The sequence below is a fragment of the Colletotrichum godetiae genome (genome assembly GCF_030913485.1).
Source record: "Colletotrichum godetiae strain CBS 193.32 chromosome Unknown BDP55scaffold_79, whole genome shotgun sequence".
Taxonomy (NCBI): domain Eukaryota; kingdom Fungi; phylum Ascomycota; class Sordariomycetes; order Glomerellales; family Glomerellaceae; genus Colletotrichum; species Colletotrichum godetiae.
In genome coordinates this window covers 92,769-112,171 of record NW_026851327.1, presented here as the reverse complement: position 1 = coordinate 112,171, position 19,403 = coordinate 92,769, and the positions used below count along the sequence as shown (strand labels likewise).

Here is a 19,403-nt window from a genome sequence, read left to right as displayed (position 1 = left end):
ACCTGCCACCACTATCCCCCATCCCAGAAGAATTAGACTGGGCCACAGCCAGGGCGCAGATAAATGTCATGGAGCTCCTCATTCGAGGTCAATCGAGCGTAAACACGATGGATAGCAGTGGTCGGACCACAGTCTTACACGCAGTTGACAGCCACAACTACGCAGCTCTTCACATGGTCTTGGAAGCCGGCGCGAATCCCAACCCTGGGATCCTGGAGGGCTTGTATCGCAGCAGCCCGCTCACGTCAGCCAGCCTCGGCGGTTTGACGGAGATGGCCCATTTGCTCATAGTAAATGGCGCCACAATAGACACGCAATCCGCAAGGTCGGCGGCGCTATTGCGTACGACGATTATCTATACTGAGCACGAGATTTAACGCAAATTTGTAGACAAGTGCCAGGGTGACTGTTTGAGGTAACTCAAGTCTCAAGCTGCTGCCTGTAATTGCCCGATATGCGGACGAACAAGCCATGTTGATCCTCGCTACGTCCGGCCAGTTTCTGCAAATTCTCGATCACGACTATGATGATCCAAATTCGAGACATCTTAGAGCAGAGGGGAGACTACAGTTCAGAGCTACATGCGGCATTTGATGGATTGATTCATGCGGCCAGCGACATGGGATCTTCCACATAGACATGGAATTCTAGTGTACCACTTTTTGGAGGGCGCTAGATGAATGGACGGCCCAGCCATGTGCTCATCTATGCAAGAGGATAAGCAACTAAAGCATGTCCGAAGGGGTTATGAGTGTCTCAGACTTCCCAGCACACTATCCACGCGATTGGCCCAAAGTTGCTTATCGAAGGACACCCGGAGCGGGGTACTGTAAGCCTACGAATTGGAGAGAGTATACATCTGCGCCTGTGCCCCTTTAAAGTAAAAGGCAAAAAGGGGAGAATAAACCATACAATTACATATCGAATAATCACACTATTGCAGCATCTACTCAATGCTGTTAAACCCTGTTTTCTTCCTGAGATAAGAATTGAAGAGTGTACATAAAGCGGAGCCGTGAGGAGACGGGATGACGAGATTAACTCAAGGACGACTTCGGGCTGTCAAGACAGTTTCGTAATGGTTAAGCCTGCCAGTGGTCTCCTGGATGAAGAGTTAGCTGTCATGTTGCTTGACATCACGTGAACCTGACGGCCGAAAACTCGGGATTTATGGGGGTGTGGACAAGTGACACAACACGGCCAGTCTTTCTCGGGATTGTCTTTGGACGCGAGACAACAACTTTGCTGATTGGCTGATCTCATCTCCTCAGAGACGCTATACCCAATTTAGCTCTCTGATCCTCGGTGAGAATCACAGGTCCAAATCCGGGAATGCATGCGTGAATCACGCCAAGTCCACTTCTCCGCCGCAGTTCCATAGCAATCAGTCACGTGGTGAATCACAACCGTGCTCCTCACAGCTTGACTAAGCAAACACTCTCCCCAAACACATCGAACATTCTGAGCGTGCTATCTCACAACATGTCCTGCCTCTGTATGAGACTCCAATCCAAAGACTACGATTCGGTCACCGTAAATGAGGTTCGAGCTACCCCTATCACAATTATTTGCAGAAGATAACCGCTGTCCTTCCAGAGATCGATTCTTCTTCGCACCTACCAGGAAGCTCGTCATCTTTTCGAGCAGACAACGTCAGAGGCAACCCCTCAACCCAAGAGGAGGCCTTCCCACAAAGCCCTGCCTCCTGCGAAACGAGGCTGTCCTCGATTCGAGCAGACGACATCCGAGCCCACCCTCCCGACCAAGAATAGGCCTTCCCGCAAAGCGATAAGACGATATCATTCGTTGCGCGGACCTGGTCTTGCGGCGCCTTTCACCGCAGCAGACGCGTGTCCATCAAGTCCGTCAGCGAACACACTTGTATCGAACCTCCCGGATTGCAATTCGACCTTTCCGAGTAGTTCTGTTTCCGAAGTGCCGCTCCTTCTCAACAACGCGCCCAACCTGACAACGGAGGGGACGAGTACCCTTGTCGATCAACTAGAGAAAACAATTCTCGATCAAGCCCTACCTATTGTACTTTCGCAAAACGAAGTCTCTGCCGTTCCCGCCAGACTATATCTTGCCTGTGACTCCGGCACGTTGCAAGGACGCCTAGCCAGCTACGAACTAGCCCGACGTCACGCCCGAGCGACATCCCTTGATGACCTCGTCAAAATAATCCAGGAATTTCAGTCACTATCCGAAGATGCCCTACGAAAGCAACTTTCGAAGCGCCTCCATCGTGGTCGGGCATGGACAGAAGTATTTGACATACTCGCCGAAGGAGGTGATAAACCTGCGGAGGATTACATCGGGCTTCTCGCATATATCTCAAGGCCCTCAGTGTCAGTCATACCGTGTCCGGCCCATGTCCTCGTGCTCATTGATCCCTAGCTGGGAAAAGCCGAAATCAGTGGATCGTCGCCAGGCAATACTGTCTCTGCAGAAGAAACGAGGTATTCGGCAAATGGCGCACTGTGCCACACCAGCCGCAAGAGAGTTTATAAACTCTCTCACACTCACACGCAAGTCATTCGTTCTGACAGTGCCTCTCGCTGGCTAATGCTGATGGTAGATACCTTTATCGATGACACGCCTCGACACTCGCAAAGCTTTCGAGCCACGGCACCGGCGCCAAAGGCGTCTGTTCATGATAAGACCAACCCGGCTGTTTTGCCGCGAACCTCGTTTCCTAGCCGGTCTAGTCACGACTTCCTTTGCGATGACACCGATAAGCTCTTGCGACTATCGTATTTCCTCGCATCCTCGTACCACGTACCAGTAGATATGCTCAGGAGTGGGACCGCGCCTCGCTGTCGATGGAGCAAGGAAGGCAATGTTGTCTGTCGCCAAAGCAGCGTTCACCCACACCTGGTGTCCTTCATCAACGACCAAACGAGACTCGGAGATGCCATCGATAAGCTTACCGAAAAACGTTACATTGAGTATACAACGACCGATGGCCTCAAGATGTACAAATTACTCCCGAATGGCAGTAGTAAGGCTTTGGACGGACTTGACCAAGAGTCGGCTTCATATTGGAAGCGGCAAGCGTTGCTGGTTTCATACCACGCGATACCCTGGAAGTACCTCGAGCCAAGGTATGTTGTGAAAGCCACGCTCACTCACGTTCTTCCTGACAGCTCCCAGCACATCAATTTCCGTGATGGTCACTCCACATCTTCAACACGTTATCGGAAACGACGAATCCCTGCATTGCTTCGACCTATCCGCTGAGGTCAGAGAAGATCTGATCCTAACTCTTGTCGAAGCTGTACGCATGCCCAAGATACCGTGGAAGGTCTTTGCAGTCGAGAAGGCCGTGGCTTTGTGTCGCGATGGCCAGAGTGCTTATGCCATAGCTCGTGTGAATGAGGTCACTAGTCTCGTTGGCAGGTTGGCGAAGAAAACGATATTGCCGCCCAACGTAGCTCCAGGCCCCACAGATCCATGTGATCTCCGAGTTAACGCAGCAGCTGGCCTGGTAGCCGTTCAGAAATGCTTGGATGAAATGCAGAGAGAGAAACTACCAGACGCTGAAGAAACGCTCACTCGGTGGGAGTCTCAGGCTACGCAGCCAATGACGCAGGTTGTATTGTTCAGGAAGTCCTTACTCCTTGGTCAAATCGAGCGGCAAAAAGGCGACTTCGAAGCCGCCGAGCGATCACTGAGATCAGCTTCCAAGACTGCGGATGAACCATCCACAGGAAAGATACTTCACTTCGACGAGGATCGACCCGCCCTAGCTTGTTCACTCAGTGATGCGCGTCGTGAGCAGCTATCTGAGGGCGCAGAGACGCATGTTCGACAACTACTTGAAGGACTTGAAGGAACAACAGGCACAGCTCGATCGCGGGCACAATTACAGGCATCTCTAGCTGAATGCCTTTACGCCAAAGGCCACGAAAAAATGGGAAGGCAAGATACCTTGAACGAGGCATCGTCCGTCCTCTACAAGGCAGACGAGCTATGTCAGAGCCTTCTCAATCTAGATCCTGGAGATATCTCGCGATTCGACCAGCTAAGGTCATGGTTGACACACGCAAAAATATCTTTCATCAAAGGCGACTACATAGAGGCGGAAAGTGGTTTCAAGGAAGCGCTAAACCTGATTACTAGGTTCGATATGACGAATGGGTATGTCACGATGGTCATCGTACGGTCCATGGCGGTCACATTGAAACGATCACTGGACGCAAGCTCCCTTGACCCCACATCGCGTTCAAAGCGTTTAAAGCTCCTTCAGCAATCCGAGCAGCAGTGGAGCATGATGAAAGGTTTAGTGCGTCCGGGTGGCACGAGGTTCTGGATGCCTGGTTTGCAGAAGTGGGAAGAGTGGTTATGTTCAACGGAAGTCTTACGAGGCCGTCTTTAAGACGCCCTTTCTTTGAAAGAAGATGGAGAATATACCGATTGTGTTATATGCCTGTATCGCACCAGCTCATAAGACGGTTCGTACTTTGAGTTGAGTGACCTTTCTCCGCCGTTCTCACTCGTGGTCTCCAATTGTCCTCGACGGCTGAGTCAATCATGAGCGATCATACGGCCAAATGACCAAACGATCAAGAAGCGTAATGACTCGCAACGTATGTGAGCAGGACACGCCAGAGGAGTGTAATCTACTGATACTGTCTCCGGTCGCAAGTCAATTTCCAGCGTTGCAGTGAGCGAGGTGGCACATCCGGGCTAGCTGTATTTGACTCGGTGTAAGATCACCACATAAAATGTCACCCAGGTCCAGTAGTATCTGTGAATCTTTCGGGATACCTGCGTCGAAGGAACCACGGCTGGCGATTGATGGAGGAGGCGAGACAACTCGCCCATAAACACATACCTTGTGGGAAGAACGGGGATAGACAAGCCAAGTTTTCATGGGAAGGTGTTGGGGTGGGGTCTGGGTCTGTGGTCAATGTCAGGCGAGCAAGTGATTAATACTACATGAGGACAAAGACATCGATGTCAGGCGAAGCAGGGGTTTTTGGCAGCGCTCGTCTAATATTGTCCACTGCACTCACTAGCTGATATGGGGGAGCTGCATCAGCTCATGAGCGTGCACCCTAGACTTGACGTCCCACCCCCTTGCCCCTTCCCTACAGTCCTGCGGAGTCGGATTTGCGGACACTATTCAAGCCCTAGGCGTCAGGATGCATCCTAGCACCCCCGGTAGTGACGATGCACACGAAGTAGTGGCAGAAACATCCAATTGACCCCAGTCTATCCATGTTCCTTGACCAGTCCGTTGAGGCATCTTCCCACTTCAAGCATGGTTGGTAATTTGCCTGACGAGACGGAGTCAATGAAGTGTACGCCTCGTATTGTCAACGCACGTCATGCATGCTCCTACGCACCTTGCATATCTATCAATCACGGCTTCAACTAACGTTGGGTCTAGTATACCGCAGATGCCACAATAAATCCTTAGTACGGAGGGAGTCAAACACTAACCGGGAGGCAATTAAGATTATCGAGACTTGGTGCATGTCAGGGGTGATAGGTCATAAAACATCGATTTCAGACCTTGCGCCGTTCAAGCTACAGCGTCCCCAGCTTGCAGAGGAGCATTGAGAAGCTCAGTAAGCTGCAGGATTGCATCAGTTCGAAGTACCAATGATAAAGACGTATGCTTGATAGCTTCAAACAGAGAGACAGATCGGCTTCAGAAACGATGATTGGTAACGAAAGCAATGTTCCGGGGAACCCATATCCTCAATGGCCCGTCTGACGCCCGCCTCCAAGACACCGTGTGGAAGCAATCTCGCCCGTCAAGCCAACGGGAACAGGACTCATAGCCTGCTGTTTATGCCACCGTAGCTGGGCATGGATGCCTTGCTAAGAACCAATGCCCCTAAGGCTCGCTCCCTTTTCTTTGCCAGGCACCCAGATCATTTACGGTCCACCATGGCCCTCAAGAATCTGTTTTTGTAACACACCCCCTCGTTATGTTTGTAACGTCCTCGCTCGAATAGCATCCCGCACAGAAATTTCGAGACGACCAATGTTTACCACACTTATCCTGATGAAGTTGCAATTGGTGTCCTAACGGGCTGTCAACGACGATGGAACCGGCGAATAAGGGGCCTGGCACAAGTGATAGGGAACCAGACAGGGAGCTCTAGTAGAAACTACGTGGTGACTGGTGAAGGACCCTAAATCGAGAAGAATAAGTCTGTTGGATTAGTTACGCGTTCAGCCGCAGCCATGACGAGTCAGACAGTCTCCTCCGCGCTGGGTTTCGTGAGATTGGCCGAGGCAAAGTTAGATGCCCTGAGCTGACCGAGCTGGCACTGCTGTACCCTATGGGTTGTCACAAATTGTCTTTTAGGATCTTAATCCCATGGCTTTCGGTCTCCCCGCTTCAGCTAAACCTTAGGGAGTCGAGAAATCTGTCGCTCACGATCCACACAGAGCGAGCGCCAAGGACGCCCGTAAACTGATCAGGTTCTCTGACCATTTCGAGACCCAGGTGTGGCCAAAGACCGCAAACGAAATTCCAAGTGATGGCCTAAGAAGCTTTAGCTGGACTGGTACGTGGGCAAACCCCTGACCAACGCGACGGCGGAAACCCTTCTCTTACCGTCCCGACTCATGGACCCACAAGTCCGCGTGCGACTGCAAACGCCCAAACGGCTCTTCCGTCCGTTGAGTCGCAACAGGGGCGCGTATGGGAACTTGGTGGAGAGCTCGGGGCGGTTGAACAGGCGCGTACTTGGGTGGCATCCTATGTCTCCCAGATGCGATAATCTGGTCTTTTTGCCATTGACCTCCGCGGAGGTCCTGAAGAGACGTGAAATACTGTGAATGAGTGTCGCTATGGAAGCAACCTAGAGTACGTTCATAGATTCATTCAGTTGCTAGGAAGGATATGGTTCGATATCCTGCCAAAAGCTTGATAGAGAGGGGAAGGAGGGAAGGATAATTGGCGTCGTACCGCACCCGTTGCCAACGCTTGCCTTGGGTCAGTCAGGCATGCTCCAAAGTGGCACACTTCCTTTTCTGTCCATAATTTCACTGCTATGCGCTATAACCCACAAAGATTGGAACCCCTGCGGTCGGCCTGGATCATTGGCTCACTCAGCTGAATGTAGTAAGTGCATACCACAAACGGCACATAAGCGGATTGTGCCTTTCCAGCTGTGAGAGTTTTCGAAGCGGAAATGTCCTCAGATTTGAGACAATTCGTTCAAAAACGTGATTGTGGTTTGGCTCTGGAAGTATTTTGCTCGCGTTCAAGGTCTGCTGTCGAGACGATGGTTCGTCCACTCATGATTAGATCCGCGCCCAGGCAAGAGCCGGCGAGCGCATGACTACACAGAGGACTTCGCCGCTTCGACTCAGCGACTCGCACCGCTTCAAGCCGAGGGCTATAGCTATGACCAGAGACGTTCCTAACCTTCTGAATGCCCCGGTCATTCTCCCAGTGGACCCTAGGACCTTTGTGATGAGATGCTCCGATTCCTTAAGCCATCTCTCTTGCAACCTTGGAGGGTAGCTTTCCAACAGCAATTGGAACCCCAGGTTGCGAGATCCGAGATTGCGATGGAGTCCATGCGTAGGCCGACCTCGAGCAAAGAGCCGACGAACCTGATTGCCAGGCCTTCGAGGTATCCCCTGTAGAAAAGCCTCATCAATCAGGGAAAGCGTTGTAATTTTCATCACATGACGGCAAACACATGTGGGAACGCCTGCAGAGTTTTAAAAGAGTGCGATGGTTTTCCTCATGTTTGTCAGTGAGGATTGACTAGCTTGCCCAGTTGATAAGAGAAATAAAGCTGTGTCTGGAACGACTGTGGGCAAGAGTATGCGCCGTGGCTTTTGTCGTTGCTCCCTTCATTTCGAAAGCCGTGTGTCGCCAGGCTTCGCGATGGCCGTACCAGCTGCTACGCGGCAGTACCCGAAAAATGTGCGGCCCATTCAGCACCCCTACTCTTTCCGCTCTGACTTTGTAGCAGGACTCTCTCGCACAGGCATGGGACTTGCTGAACTGGAGTCTGGAAATCGCGCATGGAAACCAAGTTTATTATCCAGTGTCGGATGTCGAATCTGTTGTAGACTTCCCGACGAATAGCGCCATTTGGCAGGCTCGAGCCGCTGAGATGAGAGGCTTCAACGGACTTGCGATCGCGCAATTCGTAGGATATAGGGACCCTCAGCTCCATCCTCGACTGTGTGTTATTGAGGTCCGCCACGAGGAAAAAACTGACACTACTTTAGCGACTCGCTTAGGGACAACGTCTGCCTCGAAGTCGACCAAAACACGATATGGAATGAGCGAAACTATGATCTCATACATTCGCGAGTGATCGGGCACATCGAGAAATGGCCAGAATTTCTCGCCAATGTGCAGGCTTGTCTCGCATCCGGCGGAGAGCTGATTATCGAAGTTGTCGAAATAATTCCTTCCACCGACGATGATAGCCTGCCCGAAACATACCCTCTCCTGAAACTATCTCGAATCTTATACGAACCATCAGAAACACCAGAAGAACAGCTTGGTCACGTTTTCTCTAATATCGGACGTGATCTTAACAAGATCGGCATGCAACCAAAGATTACACACTACAAGCTCCCCGTCAAACATCACGGATGAAAAACAACCTCTACTGAGAGATTGGCTTGCATCGACGATAATTAAGTTCATAGAAGCAAATGTAGCCATCGTGGTTTGGATGACCAGCTTGTGGAAGCAGCGATTTTGGAGATCTCAGATCCTGCTTTTCACGCGCACTTCAATTAGTCAGTCTCCCCTCGTACTTCGGCAAAGACCTGAGACTGACCCTCTTGAAGCTTTTCCGTATCGACAAGGTAGCCGTTGTGTTCAAATGGGACGTTGTGTTCAAATGGACTATCTGTGACCAGGCTTTGTGGCTGAAGGGTTGGGGAGTTGTCTGCGGGGCAGAGATGAGTGGTCCTTCGGCGGCGAATTCACGAAGTAGGGCCAACGGGGACCACAGGGGTAGGCGCCTCGCGGTGAACGCTGCTCTGCGCAATCGAATGAATCCCGCGATTATTATACCATTGTTCTCACTTGAAATCAATATGTAGAGATCATCGAGGTATATGTGGATGTCGGTTTTCCCTGTGAGCAAATGCTTCGTTTCCATTAAAAGCCCTCGCGAATCACGTTCCTGAAGTTGGCAATTGGTAGGGGGCAGTTAGCTTTATTAGATGGATGAGGATGTACCTGAACGTTCTCTGCTTGGGCACAGCGGCGAAGCGACGCCAGTAATTACAGCGACTAGACTTTAGTCATCTCAAACATGGATTGATGGCCATTGAAGCAGCCCTGGGCGTCGAGTATAAGATGTCAGCGGCGTCAAAACGATAAGGCGTCCCTGGGAGACAATAACACAGCGATATTTAAGATGATGGGAAGGCCCCGAAACATGGGACGTTCGGTTCTCGTGTCTTTTCAGTCGTTAGTAGCTCGCTTGAGATAATGATGCTGTTGCGGTCGAGAGGAGTATCAAGCAGGAAGTGTGGCGTTGGCTGCTTGCAGTTTGCTCTGAATGCGTCGTATATCCTTTGTCAAGATGGTCTGGTTCTGAAGGCTTTCAAAGCAGCTGGGATGGGTCAAGGGATTACCTCCCTGAGTGCTCGAGCAGCTCAGACCCAGGAGCAGACGATTCGAGACCCACCACCGCTTCTTGGCCTCTCAGGGGGCGAGATGAATGTGAAGACCATGCACCACTGGCAGCATCTTTTTGCAATCAGGCGTCAGGGGTCGACGTTCTCCCTCACCGGGTAGCTTATAAGACCGTCGCGTTCCCGACAAGAGCTTGACATGTGTAGGTCGAAATCACAACACTTTCGCCACGACTCTCTCCCTGATTGATATCATGCGAGGACCGATGTTTGAGGATGAAGGATACTACTCACCCGATGACTCCGACGAGTTCGACGCTGAGTCCTACCACTATGACGCCTCTTCCTCAATCGACGCCCACCTCGACTCCCCCGATTTCATTTCAGAAGTATTTGGCGCCGATCTGAGCTGCGAGGCTGGCCAAGTCGTCTGCCCTGAAGATGTGGCCGCGAGCCAGGGCGTCAACCGGCTCGACCCTAGGGCCAAGCGACCCTAGAGTGTACCGACTCCGGTAGTTCCAATCAAGTATCAGCCAGGCATTGTTGTCATCGCCCCGAGACCGATGATAGAGCGCACGACCCACGTCGCCGTACGGGTCGGCCTCGGAGAAGATCCTTGACCCTTGCCGGTCGACAACAATGCAGTGGGGCTTGCACAGCTCAAACAAGGCGGTCGTGAGCCTCCCGCTTCCAGGATCGATGATTGTGGGGATCCACCACGCTTCGCCCATGAGCGACGTGGCCGCGCCGACCTTGCACGCTGCTTCCAGAGCATCTCCCGTGTCACCTTCAGGTTGCGTCAACGTCCACTCCGGTCCGATGAGGGGCAGGTGTTCCCGTCGCAGATCTTCACGTCGAGCGAAACCACCGGCCGCCAGGAGGATCCCGTGGGCATAGACCTTGAACACCCCGGAATCTCTCGACTCCACCACAGCGCCACAGACGGCTCCCCCTTCGACGAGCAATTCTTTGAACTTGGTGTTCACCTCAATCTGGACGGCGGTACCCCCCTTGCGAAGGCAGATGTCTAAGAGCTGCGCGACGAGTGAGCTGCCCATGCAGGTCGGTCTGGCTATGGTTTTGCTCCAGAAAAATGCCCGCAGCTTCATCCAACAAACTGTGAGAAGGTCGATGGCGGACGCGTAAGGCTTGGTCAGAACGACAAAGTCGTGGAAGTAAGCCACCGGTTCCGAGTGTCCAGGCCGGCGCAGGCGATCAGCCCAGCATCCCAACGTCCCGGCGTCGAAGGGACAGGGGTCCAGCGTCCGCCCGCCAGCGTCCATGGCACCTGGAATCTCCGGGTGATAGTCGGGGATTGGAGAGTGTCTCCACCGGAGGCCTAGACGGCGGAAGAAATTGACCATTGCGGGTCCACCAGCCAGGAAGGCGTCGATCCGGGCGGGGGTGGATTCCGGCCCGGCGCCTCCGCTAATCGCAAGCGCATCTTGGAGATATTGACGGGCAGCGTCGCGGGAGTCGTTACAACCGGCTGCTTCGGAGACCGGATTTTGAGGAATCCATATGGTGCCTCCAGAATACGCTGTTGTGCCTCCAATCTTATCACTTTGCTCGATGACCAATGTGCGAAGACCAAGTTGCTTGGCTGTGGCAGCGGCTGCCAGGGCAGCGGCGCCGCTGCCCACCACAAGAACATCGATTGTGTGGTTGGGTGTCAGCTCCATCTCTCGTTTTGCTGACCTTGTTCCCGGCACGTTATGCGGAGGTAAAAGGTATCACAATAAGAGAAAATAAGAGAAAATAAGAGAAAATAGGAGAAGATAAGAGAAGAGCAACACTGAAGGCTGGGGTCCAGACCCAAGTATGACTTGCTGCGACGGGGTGAGTACAGGCGTCTTGTTTGGGGTCAAGGTCTTGATGATCTGGATGCTCAAGTTATGTACTCATCGCCACATAGGCGCGATACGTAGGCGAGATTGCTCGCACGGGACATGCATCTCTCGGGACCATTACTTGAGTTTCTACAGTGTATCCCCCGAAACGATTCTGGACCAGTGATTATCAACCTGGGCCGCGGTACATAGCCGATGTCGCGAAGTTGCGATAGTCTTTTTGAGTCACATCAAGATGATGATTCGGCACAGAATGCATTCGTGCTGCAACACAAAACCCACTTTTCGCAACTTCTGCGAGGTTGAGCTGGCACTGACGAATAATTATTGGAAACGTGTAACAGCCAGAATCAGGGTACATACAGAAGCAAAGATAATGGCACCGATTCTCATTAGAGGGTCAACCGCTTTGATCAGATATTGGATACAGCTGAATCTCATGTTTGGCCATAACGAAACATACTGCCTGGCCAGCTCTTTTCGCCATGCGTCAACTTCATCACCTTACAGTATCGAAGACCCTCTACTGGCCTTTGCTATAGACGGTTTCCTTTCGTTGCCAAGCACTGCGAGCTTGACATCGTGTCACTGGCCGAGAGGAAATAGCAAGCGTTGATGAGCTGAAATCGTCTTCAAGTGCGATCTCACACCGACCCCGAACTGTTCAAACTACAGATGCTACAGTATACTGTGCTACACAGTGATCCTAGGGACGTCATGTTTCGACTACAACAAACGCCTCGGTCGGGACCTTGGTCTGGATGGTATCGTGGTAAGCTGCAAGTAGATAGCCATGCAAATAGAGATCGCTTTCGAGCTCCCAGGTCGGACACTCGTATCCGATCCACTTAACCCCGTAGAGTACCGCGCCATTTCCGGCCTCGTGGTGCCCCACGATTGACTCAGGCACGTAGCTGCTGTGGCCTTCAAACATGTGAGGACGCTGAGCACATTCTCGCCATTCTCTAACGCATTGGCCATCATCAAAGACCCAAAGGAGCAGGTCCGACTCGAGCCATGTCCATAGCCGAGACTCTTGCTTCTCAGCCAGAACACCGAAGAACATCCGATCGCCGGATTGCAAGGTGCAAATAACATCGCGGACGGTGATGCGTGGAGACCAGTCTCCTTTGATTACTGTTCCTTCCATGATACTAGACATTTCGCAGGCAGACGTCAGCATCTATGATTTTGGTAGTACCGTACAGGCTGGATGCAACGGCCAGCCGCATGCAGACGGGAGCTTATCACAACCAAAATGGAAGAAAGGCCATCTATGTACTTATAGAAAGCTACATCCAGAATGGGATGCGTCAAAGCGTGCAATTTGGACAGTGGCAGTCTCCATAAGACGACCTGATCTGTTCTCCGTCCGAATGTGATTCTCAGAAACCTAGACTTCATCGCGCTGCCCGATCTCTCTTGTATGTAGACGACGGTGAATGGACTGCATCCCCGTACCTTATTGGAGAGGGCAACGAAAACGTACCATGGTAGTCAAAAGCCAAGATACCCAACCGGCAGTGCCGATCGCAATCAAGTACAAAACGACCAACCCGCCGGAAAGTAGGCTGCAGCCTATCTCGTCCAACGATTTGGAGCCCCTCGACGTCGTCTCCGCATGGGTCCTGTCTATGTCGCCATTTGCAAGACGAAAGTCCCTGAACAACGTTGAGAACGACGCCTGGTCTCGTAACGGAGATCTCTTGTCAAGTACTATTTCAGATGTCCGCTGCCAGGCAACCTACCAAGAAGCATCACGGGAGTAGTGGCTAGTGATGGATGGAATTCGGCGTGATTAATGCGGCATCAGATATGACAGATCTATCTTAAATCTAACCCAGTGCTCTCGTAACCACTTCCCAGGCCACAGTTGCGCGTTATCTGCTCTTTGGTGTCATTGATTTGCGTGAAAGGCTGACGGCTCGCATCAAGACGCTTGGTCCTCCTGATCGACTCAAGAAGGGAAGCTGCGCTGAATCAGTCTCCCAGGATTTAGTCGAACTGATTTGCGCACATACTTTGCTATTCGGCTGAAGACCTGTTTGCAGGACATCAAAAAACTGCAGAGCGTCACTCGACCACTGCGTGACGTTAGGTCCAAGTCGATCCACGACTTGTTGCAGAAAGGGTGCCACCGTCTCATGAGATAACGCCGAGGCCGTCCCCGAAACAACACAAGGCATCGAGATCGTCGCGAAGTCGGGCACTTGATGATTAGCCAAACTGTGAATGTATCGAAGACTGTTCGGGAAAGTCTGCTCACCAACTTTGACAACGCCAGAGGCAGAGACACGAATGCCACGGATACCGAGTCGCTCAGAAAGTGATTGAAGATGTTCAATGCTGGAGAGGAGCTACGAGGCTGAGCGTCACCACCTTGACCAACTGATAGGTGAGACCACGAACCTGAGACAGAACGGCAGCAATCTCCCGCTCGCTGGTGAGGTCCAGTTCGAAGATGTCCAAGTCTGTGACCTCGTATGTGATGTATGTCCTATCACCCAGGAAAAGGCCAAAAAGCTGCACCATGTTCGGGTGGGTCGATTTGGCCAAGGCCCTGAACTGCGTGATGGCGAGGCCCGGCGCTTCCTGGACTGTAACAAATTGAGGCCTCACGGGGCATTCGAGACGGCAGAGGACCATTCCGATCCAGCCACCAGCAACATCTCTCACCCACTTGTATCTGTCGACCGGGTGTGCTCCGATGTAGACCGCTGGCAGGGCTTTCACATGTGTGACATCCCAGCCACGGTGCGCAGTGGGTTGTTGTGACGGCATCGGGGGTGTCGGACAACAAGCGGAGCGACGAAGCAGACTGCAGGTTTCTCGTAGCGGTCGTCGATTGTATAGAGCCAGAAGCCGGAGCAGATACGGCATCTGCCTACGCGTGGCGTTCGATGGAAGCAGGTTTGGGGCCGGGGAGAAGACAAGGCGCATCATTCAAGCACGAACCGGCTCCGCTACAGTGGCCGCACAGAAGACATCATCAGAAGGAGACAGTGGATAGCACATCATCTCTCTCTTTGTGTAGAAGTGGTTTCCCTAGAAGTGGTCCTCTATTCTACTACCCTGGGGCGAATGAAATGAAACTGTTAGCCCAGCTCCGTGCAAGCTGATTGATCCAAAGATGTGATGGACGATTGCTCAGCCGCCAGACTCCATCCGAAGCCGACCGCACTGGCGTCAGCAGCCCGTCGGCCGCGTTTGTTATGTCTCCAAAAGCCTCTTCTCCAAGGCGTTTCGGGATGGACGGAAGAGTTCTATACATGAGCTGTCTATATAATAGATGGACCGCCAGTATCGTGTGTATTCCAATTATCAGCGTCAAGCTGCGGTTCCACGAACGGCGGAGGCTGAGCCAACGCGGCCGTCTGAGTGACAACCTTGTGGAGATGTTTGACGACATCCAAGGCTCGATCGATTCTGAGGGTGGTGTCAGTCGTCATCATGAGTACCGGAATAACTTGGGCAGACCTTTCCTCCATCTCGCTGTTCCAGGCCGTGTTTTGTGCGTTGGAGGCCGTGAGATCCTCTTGCACCATCAAGCCCGGGTCACTATGGGTTTCCTGTCAGATCGAGGGCCCCGTCACAGACGACTACCATGATAAGATGTTTGGGTTACCTGGTTGGCGACGCAGAGTGCTGAAATTGGGAAGCTACCGGCTGTCTGCACTACGTCAGTGGCTGGTGCACGAAAGGCTATTGTCGTCTTACGCTGTTGAATCCTCCAATTCCTGGAACTCGTACGAGGTCTCCTCGAAGTTGGCCGAATCGTACAATGCCTGCGTCGAAGGTAGAAAGGAGTTGTTCATCTGCCTGCTATGGCGTGCTGTGGCCGGCTGCTGATGTTGCTTGCGCGGTTGAGCCGCTGCCTTGTTCTGACGCGGGTACGGACCCGGCTGCCGGTTTAAGGGCTGGCCGGAAGTGGTGCGATACGGGCCTGGGCCGCGCGGTTGAGGCCTATGCATGATCAAGGACAGGTGGCCAACGTATGCGAGGTTGGGCGAGGAACGAAGCGGAAGGCCCTGCTGGTTTCTATGCTGTCCAAGTCTGCCGTCCAAAATCACGGGTTGAGGCCGGGCAGCTTTTTATGGCCGCAATGCCGGAGCACATTTCAACGCCATTTCGAGTGTCAAGAGAGGAAGAACCGTCGCCTGCCAATCAGGTGTCGTACCAACAGGCCGGAACCGACATCACCTCTCGCGTTGAAAAGGAAGTGATGTCCGATGCCCAACGTCGACGGCTGTTGGTTTGAAATCGCTCATCCTAGCTTCACCATGGCCATGCCGCAGCATACATCCAACCAGGGACACGGTGCTCTCACGGCGAGACTTGTCGCGGCCGTCATAGAAGAGATGTTTGCCTGCCTCTCGCAGTGGCAGATGCTCGCCGTCGCCAAAGATGAAGAAATCCACGCCCTAAGGGCCCAGCTCGACGGCATCAAAAGCACGAACGAGCAGCAGAGCCAGACTCTCAATCATCAGACGGTATACATACGAAGCTTGGAGTACGAACTAGCGCGGTCGCGCGTGGCGCCGCGACCGTCGTCGGCGGCCAGCTTTGACTCGTACTTGCTGCTGGCCTCGGACCCGCTCGGCTCCGTCGACGAGCCCCGCTCGCTTTCGCCGGGGCAGCCATTTGAACATGGGTCCCATTGCGGTAATCTTCAGCACTCCGAAGGAGCGACGACTGTGCCGTGCCCTCTGGAAGGTCTCGAGCCGATCCCGTTGGAGGGCCTTGCTCCGCTCTTGGCGCTAGCAGAAACTGCGGCAAGCAGCGCGTCTGTCAGCCAAACAGCGGCAGGGATCAGCACAGCGCCAGAAGGTGCTGACGCCACCCGAAAGCGGAAGGCAGTTGACGTCGACGTCGACGGAGTCGCGAAAAAAGCTCGGTCGCCGTAACAGCCATATCAGAACATGGCCAGTGAGTTCTGGCGCAGGAGTTGCATGCGCAGCGTAGTGCATAGTATAGATCAAACATTGAAGATGACAACCAACTGCAACGTTCACTGTTGGCCGCACATTGTGATGTTCCTTAGGGATGCTCGATTGGTTTCTGTTGTGAAGGATATCCCGGCCAGGCGATCGCAGGTAGGCAGTGGTAGGCTGAAATTGGTCCCCGCCAAGTGGGCGGAGACCCTCAACGAACGAATTTGGGATATCAAGGGTCCGCAGCATCCCCCCCTCACGTTTCGTACCGAACCTCGTCCGCTCGTCCGCGAACTGCTTTGAAAGCCTCTTTGGAGATGGTGGGTCGGATAGAAAATCATCGCCGAGGGGTAGGGGTGTGGGGAGGGGGGGGGGGGGGGGTGGGATTTCTCGCAACTGGCCTCAGCCTAAAAGCCGACCAGCAGCCATGGGATTCTATTCGACGGAGAGGCTACAGTACCCGTCAGGCCCGTCAAAATGACAGCTGGTTTGTCTGGGCTCGTGTGCAAGGATCGGTTCGTGGGTGAACAATACTAGCAAAGTCGTCTCGGGCTCGCAGTGGCCAAGGGCGAAGACGATCCACCATGGAGAGCCGGGGACGGCTTCCAAGCCATTTAAGATGATCAACTTCAGGCGCTGCAAGCTGAGGACATGGCCATGACTAGGAACCCAACAAATCATCCGGGGTTCAATACTCTGATGTGCCACGCCCAACATCCGCTTCTAGCTGCGCCTTGCCATAACAGAGACCATGGAGGTTTCCTCCTCCTCCCACAATGAGCACAACCAAGACACGAAGGCCAAAGCCAAGGTCCGAAAAAGTGGTCGCAGCGCCATCAGTAAGACGCTCAAGCTTGGACGCGAGGCCAGAGTGTTCACGGCTACTATACACTACAACCCGACCTATCGACAGCTCGACGGAGCAATCCACGTTCCGGAAGGCCAGAGCATTCCAGACGTGAACCAATTTGTAAGCCAACTGAGTTGCAGACCTGATGGTGTCTGATAAAGGTGCAAACAAGACTGAGACGCAGATCAGTTACTGGATTTATACCACGGCCGACACCACATCGACCGTCAACGTCGCAGCCGGGCTATCCGGTCCGCCGCCCGGCCCCAGAAGAGGGAGACCACGCCGATTGTGGACGGAGTCGCCGTCAAGGCAAGCGAAAGCGAGAGCCAGGAGCGGCTGTCGGGTACCGCTGCCGTAGGTCTTGCAGAGTGCGCGACGGTTGTTGAGAAAGACAACGCCGTGGATCCACCACTGGCCTCGAAGGGACACCAAGGCGAAATGCGCCGTCTTGACCATCTTGGAGCTGAATCGGCCACCGCAGGCACCGCAGGCACCACAGGCCTGCAAGGAGGCTTGGGGGAGACTGTATTCGACTTAGCCAACGGCGTCGACACCCTCGACAACCAAGATGCTGATTTTGACGTCGACGGTGAACCAGTGGGCCATGAGACGGACAGGTTTGATTTGATCAGGAATCAACTTCCGGATGAAGGGTTGTGCACGGTGGGTGACGAAGTCGACTTAGGCTGGGTCGAGCTCCTGCCTGAAGTGACTGAAAACGGGCCGTCGATATCTGATTGGCCGGAGACGGATCTGGCTCAAACCTTAAACAGCGGGGGGCCAAGCGAAGAGACGCAAGGTGTGACAAAAGGCATCAGACAACGTCGATTTTTCGAACTAGTGTCGAGTCATGTCTGGCGCGCGAAGCAGGGCCACTCAGGGGCCGAGACCGCGACAGGAGCCAATTCGCCCAATCAAGACGGTGCGTTCGGGCAGTTGAGGAATGGCTGCGCGCAAGAATCGCAACAGACTGGACTGCACGGCAGCACGGGGCAGGTGGCTGGCCCAAACGCCATGAAGCCACGAACGGCAGCCGGATCCAGCGGTGGCTTTCCGATGCGGCAGCATGTCCGGTTTTTCCACGCTCTTGTCCTGCGATTCCGCCGTCAGCCGGGAACCGGCACTGCCCCAGACTGGCCGAGCACCGAAAGGATAGTGAGCGGTGCGGCGTCTGGGTTGCCGGTCGCAAGCCCATCGACTGACTACGCTAGATCCCGAAGATAGTCTTGTGTCACGATTTATGGCACGCAGCAATGGGCATGTGAAGTGGGTCTAAAGTGACTTCGCCCAACCCATCTAGAACGAAAGAAAGAGAGCAGGCTGGCAACCGAATGAATGCAAGATCCATGTGACATAGCACGTGAGGTAGCACGTGATCGAGTGCTTGACGAGTACTGACCCAATCCTTGTTTCGTGACATCTTTGCTTACCTCGCGCGATCAGCCAGCAGTCTGAGACCGATGGCGGGACGATGCAATAGCTTGTCCGGGCCAGACTTCCCAGGCTAAACTTGTATATCCCGCGACGTGTGTGTTACAATCACCAATGTACATCAGCCATAGCGAGATACAACTGGGGTGAAAGCGGAAACCTGAAAGCATAGGTGGAAAGCTAAGCCTGAGGGTATGGATGATCGCTAGAAGAAGCTGTGACAGACTACATATAAGTCCTGGTGAGCTCCGGAAGCATCCCCAAGCCGTGGGTCTTTGGTAAGGATTACGTCGATACTTGTCGACTCGGAGACCAAGAACAGATTCACTACCGACTGCCTACATAATAAAGTTGTATGCAGAGCTGTTTGACACATTCGCCTCGTGACGGTGCAAACAACGGGCTTTGTTCTTTCGACTACGTATGGAGCAAGCACAATATGGCTATGAGTCGACCGGCCCATGTTGAAAAGAACATAGCCTCTTGGGGCGGTCAAGGGCATACTCTAATGCAGTCAGAAAGCATGCTGGTTGGCAGGCTTTCCGAAGACTGCTACAGTGAGCTTTACATAAAACGCATAACATCCCACACTATTCCATCAACCAAACGATGAACACGAGCCCCTAACATGACCTTTTCCTGTTTCCAACCCATACACATCATTTCCAGACGACATATGAATGACGTCTACGAAGATGTACTGTATCGTCCTTGCTTAGACACGACACCATCCTCGTCCGTAAGCCGGCCTGC

At 53.2% G+C, this 19,403-nt stretch overlaps 9 protein-coding genes across 9 annotated transcripts; 5 read left to right on the top strand and 4 right to left on the bottom strand.

Annotated features, from left to right (window-relative positions):
* The first annotated feature begins 113 nt into the window (after positions 1–113).
* Positions 114–561, top strand: BDP55DRAFT_683763 (uncharacterized protein). Its single transcript, XM_060576357.1, has one exon. It carries the CDS (start codon positions 174–176, stop codon positions 375–377), a length of 204 nt encoding a protein of 67 aa, XP_060422847.1. The 5' UTR covers positions 114–173; the 3' UTR covers positions 378–561.
* Positions 562–2,001: 1,440 nt separating this feature from the next.
* Positions 2,002–4,513, top strand: BDP55DRAFT_405189 (uncharacterized protein). The gene is made up of 3 exons (XM_060567327.1): positions 2,002–2,528; positions 2,579–3,104; positions 3,154–4,513. The coding sequence occupies exons 1-3, from the start codon at positions 2,210–2,212 to the stop codon at positions 4,376–4,378; spliced, it is 2,070 nt and encodes a 689-aa protein (XP_060422846.1). The 5' UTR covers positions 2,002–2,209; the 3' UTR covers positions 4,379–4,513.
* Positions 4,514–7,864: 3,351 nt separating this feature from the next.
* BDP55DRAFT_638185 (uncharacterized protein) lies at positions 7,865–8,590 on the top strand (the record flags this gene model as incomplete). Its single annotated transcript, XM_060573081.1, has 3 exons — positions 7,865–7,903; positions 7,953–8,167; positions 8,215–8,590. 3 exons carry the CDS (start codon positions 7,865–7,867, stop codon positions 8,588–8,590), a joined length of 630 nt encoding a protein of 209 aa, XP_060422845.1.
* A 1,393-nt stretch (positions 8,591–9,983) lies between these two features.
* Positions 9,984–11,240, bottom strand: BDP55DRAFT_528393 (FAD binding domain-containing protein; the record flags this gene model as incomplete). The annotated part of the gene is made up of 1 exon (XM_060567826.1): positions 9,984–11,240. A coding segment is annotated over one exon (1,257 nt), but the record flags the coding sequence as incomplete, so codon positions are not given.
* A 1,012-nt stretch (positions 11,241–12,252) lies between these two features.
* BDP55DRAFT_526619 (uncharacterized protein) lies at positions 12,253–12,588 on the bottom strand (the record flags this gene model as incomplete). The annotated part of the gene is made up of 1 exon (XM_060567812.1): positions 12,253–12,588. A coding segment is annotated over one exon (336 nt), but the record flags the coding sequence as incomplete, so codon positions are not given.
* Positions 12,589–13,775: 1,187 nt separating this feature from the next.
* BDP55DRAFT_734410 (uncharacterized protein) lies at positions 13,776–14,216 on the bottom strand (the record flags this gene model as incomplete). The annotated part of the gene is made up of 1 exon (XM_060580204.1): positions 13,776–14,216. One exon carries the CDS (start codon positions 14,214–14,216, stop codon positions 13,776–13,778), a length of 441 nt encoding a protein of 146 aa, XP_060422842.1.
* Positions 14,217–14,619: 403 nt separating this feature from the next.
* On the bottom strand, positions 14,620–15,535 carry BDP55DRAFT_405128 (uncharacterized protein). Its single transcript, XM_060567325.1, has 4 exons — positions 15,153–15,535; positions 15,061–15,105; positions 14,913–14,993; positions 14,620–14,861 (listed from the first exon to the last, which is right to left on the bottom strand). The coding sequence occupies exons 1-4, from the start codon at positions 15,404–15,406 to the stop codon at positions 14,714–14,716; spliced, it is 528 nt and encodes a 175-aa protein (XP_060422841.1). The 5' UTR covers positions 15,407–15,535; the 3' UTR covers positions 14,620–14,713.
* BDP55DRAFT_405132 (uncharacterized protein) lies at positions 15,475–16,391 on the top strand. Its single transcript, XM_060567326.1, has one exon. The coding sequence runs from the start codon at positions 15,665–15,667 to the stop codon at positions 16,337–16,339; it is 675 nt and encodes a 224-aa protein (XP_060422840.1). The 5' UTR covers positions 15,475–15,664; the 3' UTR covers positions 16,340–16,391.
* A 403-nt stretch (positions 16,392–16,794) lies between these two features.
* Positions 16,795–18,618, top strand: BDP55DRAFT_683744 (uncharacterized protein). The gene is made up of 2 exons (XM_060576356.1): positions 16,795–17,336; positions 17,406–18,618. The coding sequence occupies exons 1-2, from the start codon at positions 17,118–17,120 to the stop codon at positions 18,441–18,443; spliced, it is 1,257 nt and encodes a 418-aa protein (XP_060422839.1). The 5' UTR covers positions 16,795–17,117; the 3' UTR covers positions 18,444–18,618.
* Positions 18,619–19,403: the final 785 nt, after the last annotated feature.

Bases quoted from the DNA above. Each gene is read 5' to 3' on its own strand.
- BDP55DRAFT_683763 (XM_060576357.1), top strand. From the start codon at position 174: ATGGTCTTGGAAGCCGGCGCGAATCCCAACCCTGGGATCCTGGAGGGC.
- BDP55DRAFT_405189 (XM_060567327.1), top strand. From the start codon at position 2,210: ATGCCCTACGAAAGCAACTTTCGAAGCGCCTCCATCGTGGTCGGGCAT. The intron at 2,529-2,578 runs GCAAGTCATTCG...TGCTGATGGTAG, and splicing joins AAACTCTCTCACACTCACAC to ATACCTTTATCGATGACACG. The intron at 3,105-3,153 runs GTATGTTGTGAA...GACAGCTCCCAG, and splicing joins TGGAAGTACCTCGAGCCAAG to CACATCAATTTCCGTGATGG.
- BDP55DRAFT_405128 (XM_060567325.1), bottom strand. From the start codon at position 15,406: ATGCATAGGCCTCAACCGCGCGGCCCAGGCCCGTATCGCACCACTTCC. The intron at 15,106-15,152 runs GTAAGACGACAA...GACGTAGTGCAG, and splicing joins GAATTGGAGGATTCAACAGC to ACAGCCGGTAGCTTCCCAAT. The intron at 14,994-15,060 runs GTAACCCAAACA...GGAAACCCATAG, and splicing joins CACTCTGCGTCGCCAACCAG to TGACCCGGGCTTGATGGTGC.
- BDP55DRAFT_405132 (XM_060567326.1), top strand. From the start codon at position 15,665: ATGCCCAACGTCGACGGCTGTTGGTTTGAAATCGCTCATCCTAGCTTC.
- BDP55DRAFT_683744 (XM_060576356.1), top strand. From the start codon at position 17,118: ATGGAGGTTTCCTCCTCCTCCCACAATGAGCACAACCAAGACACGAAG. The intron at 17,337-17,405 runs GTAAGCCAACTG...GACGCAGATCAG, and splicing joins TTCCAGACGTGAACCAATTT to TTACTGGATTTATACCACGG.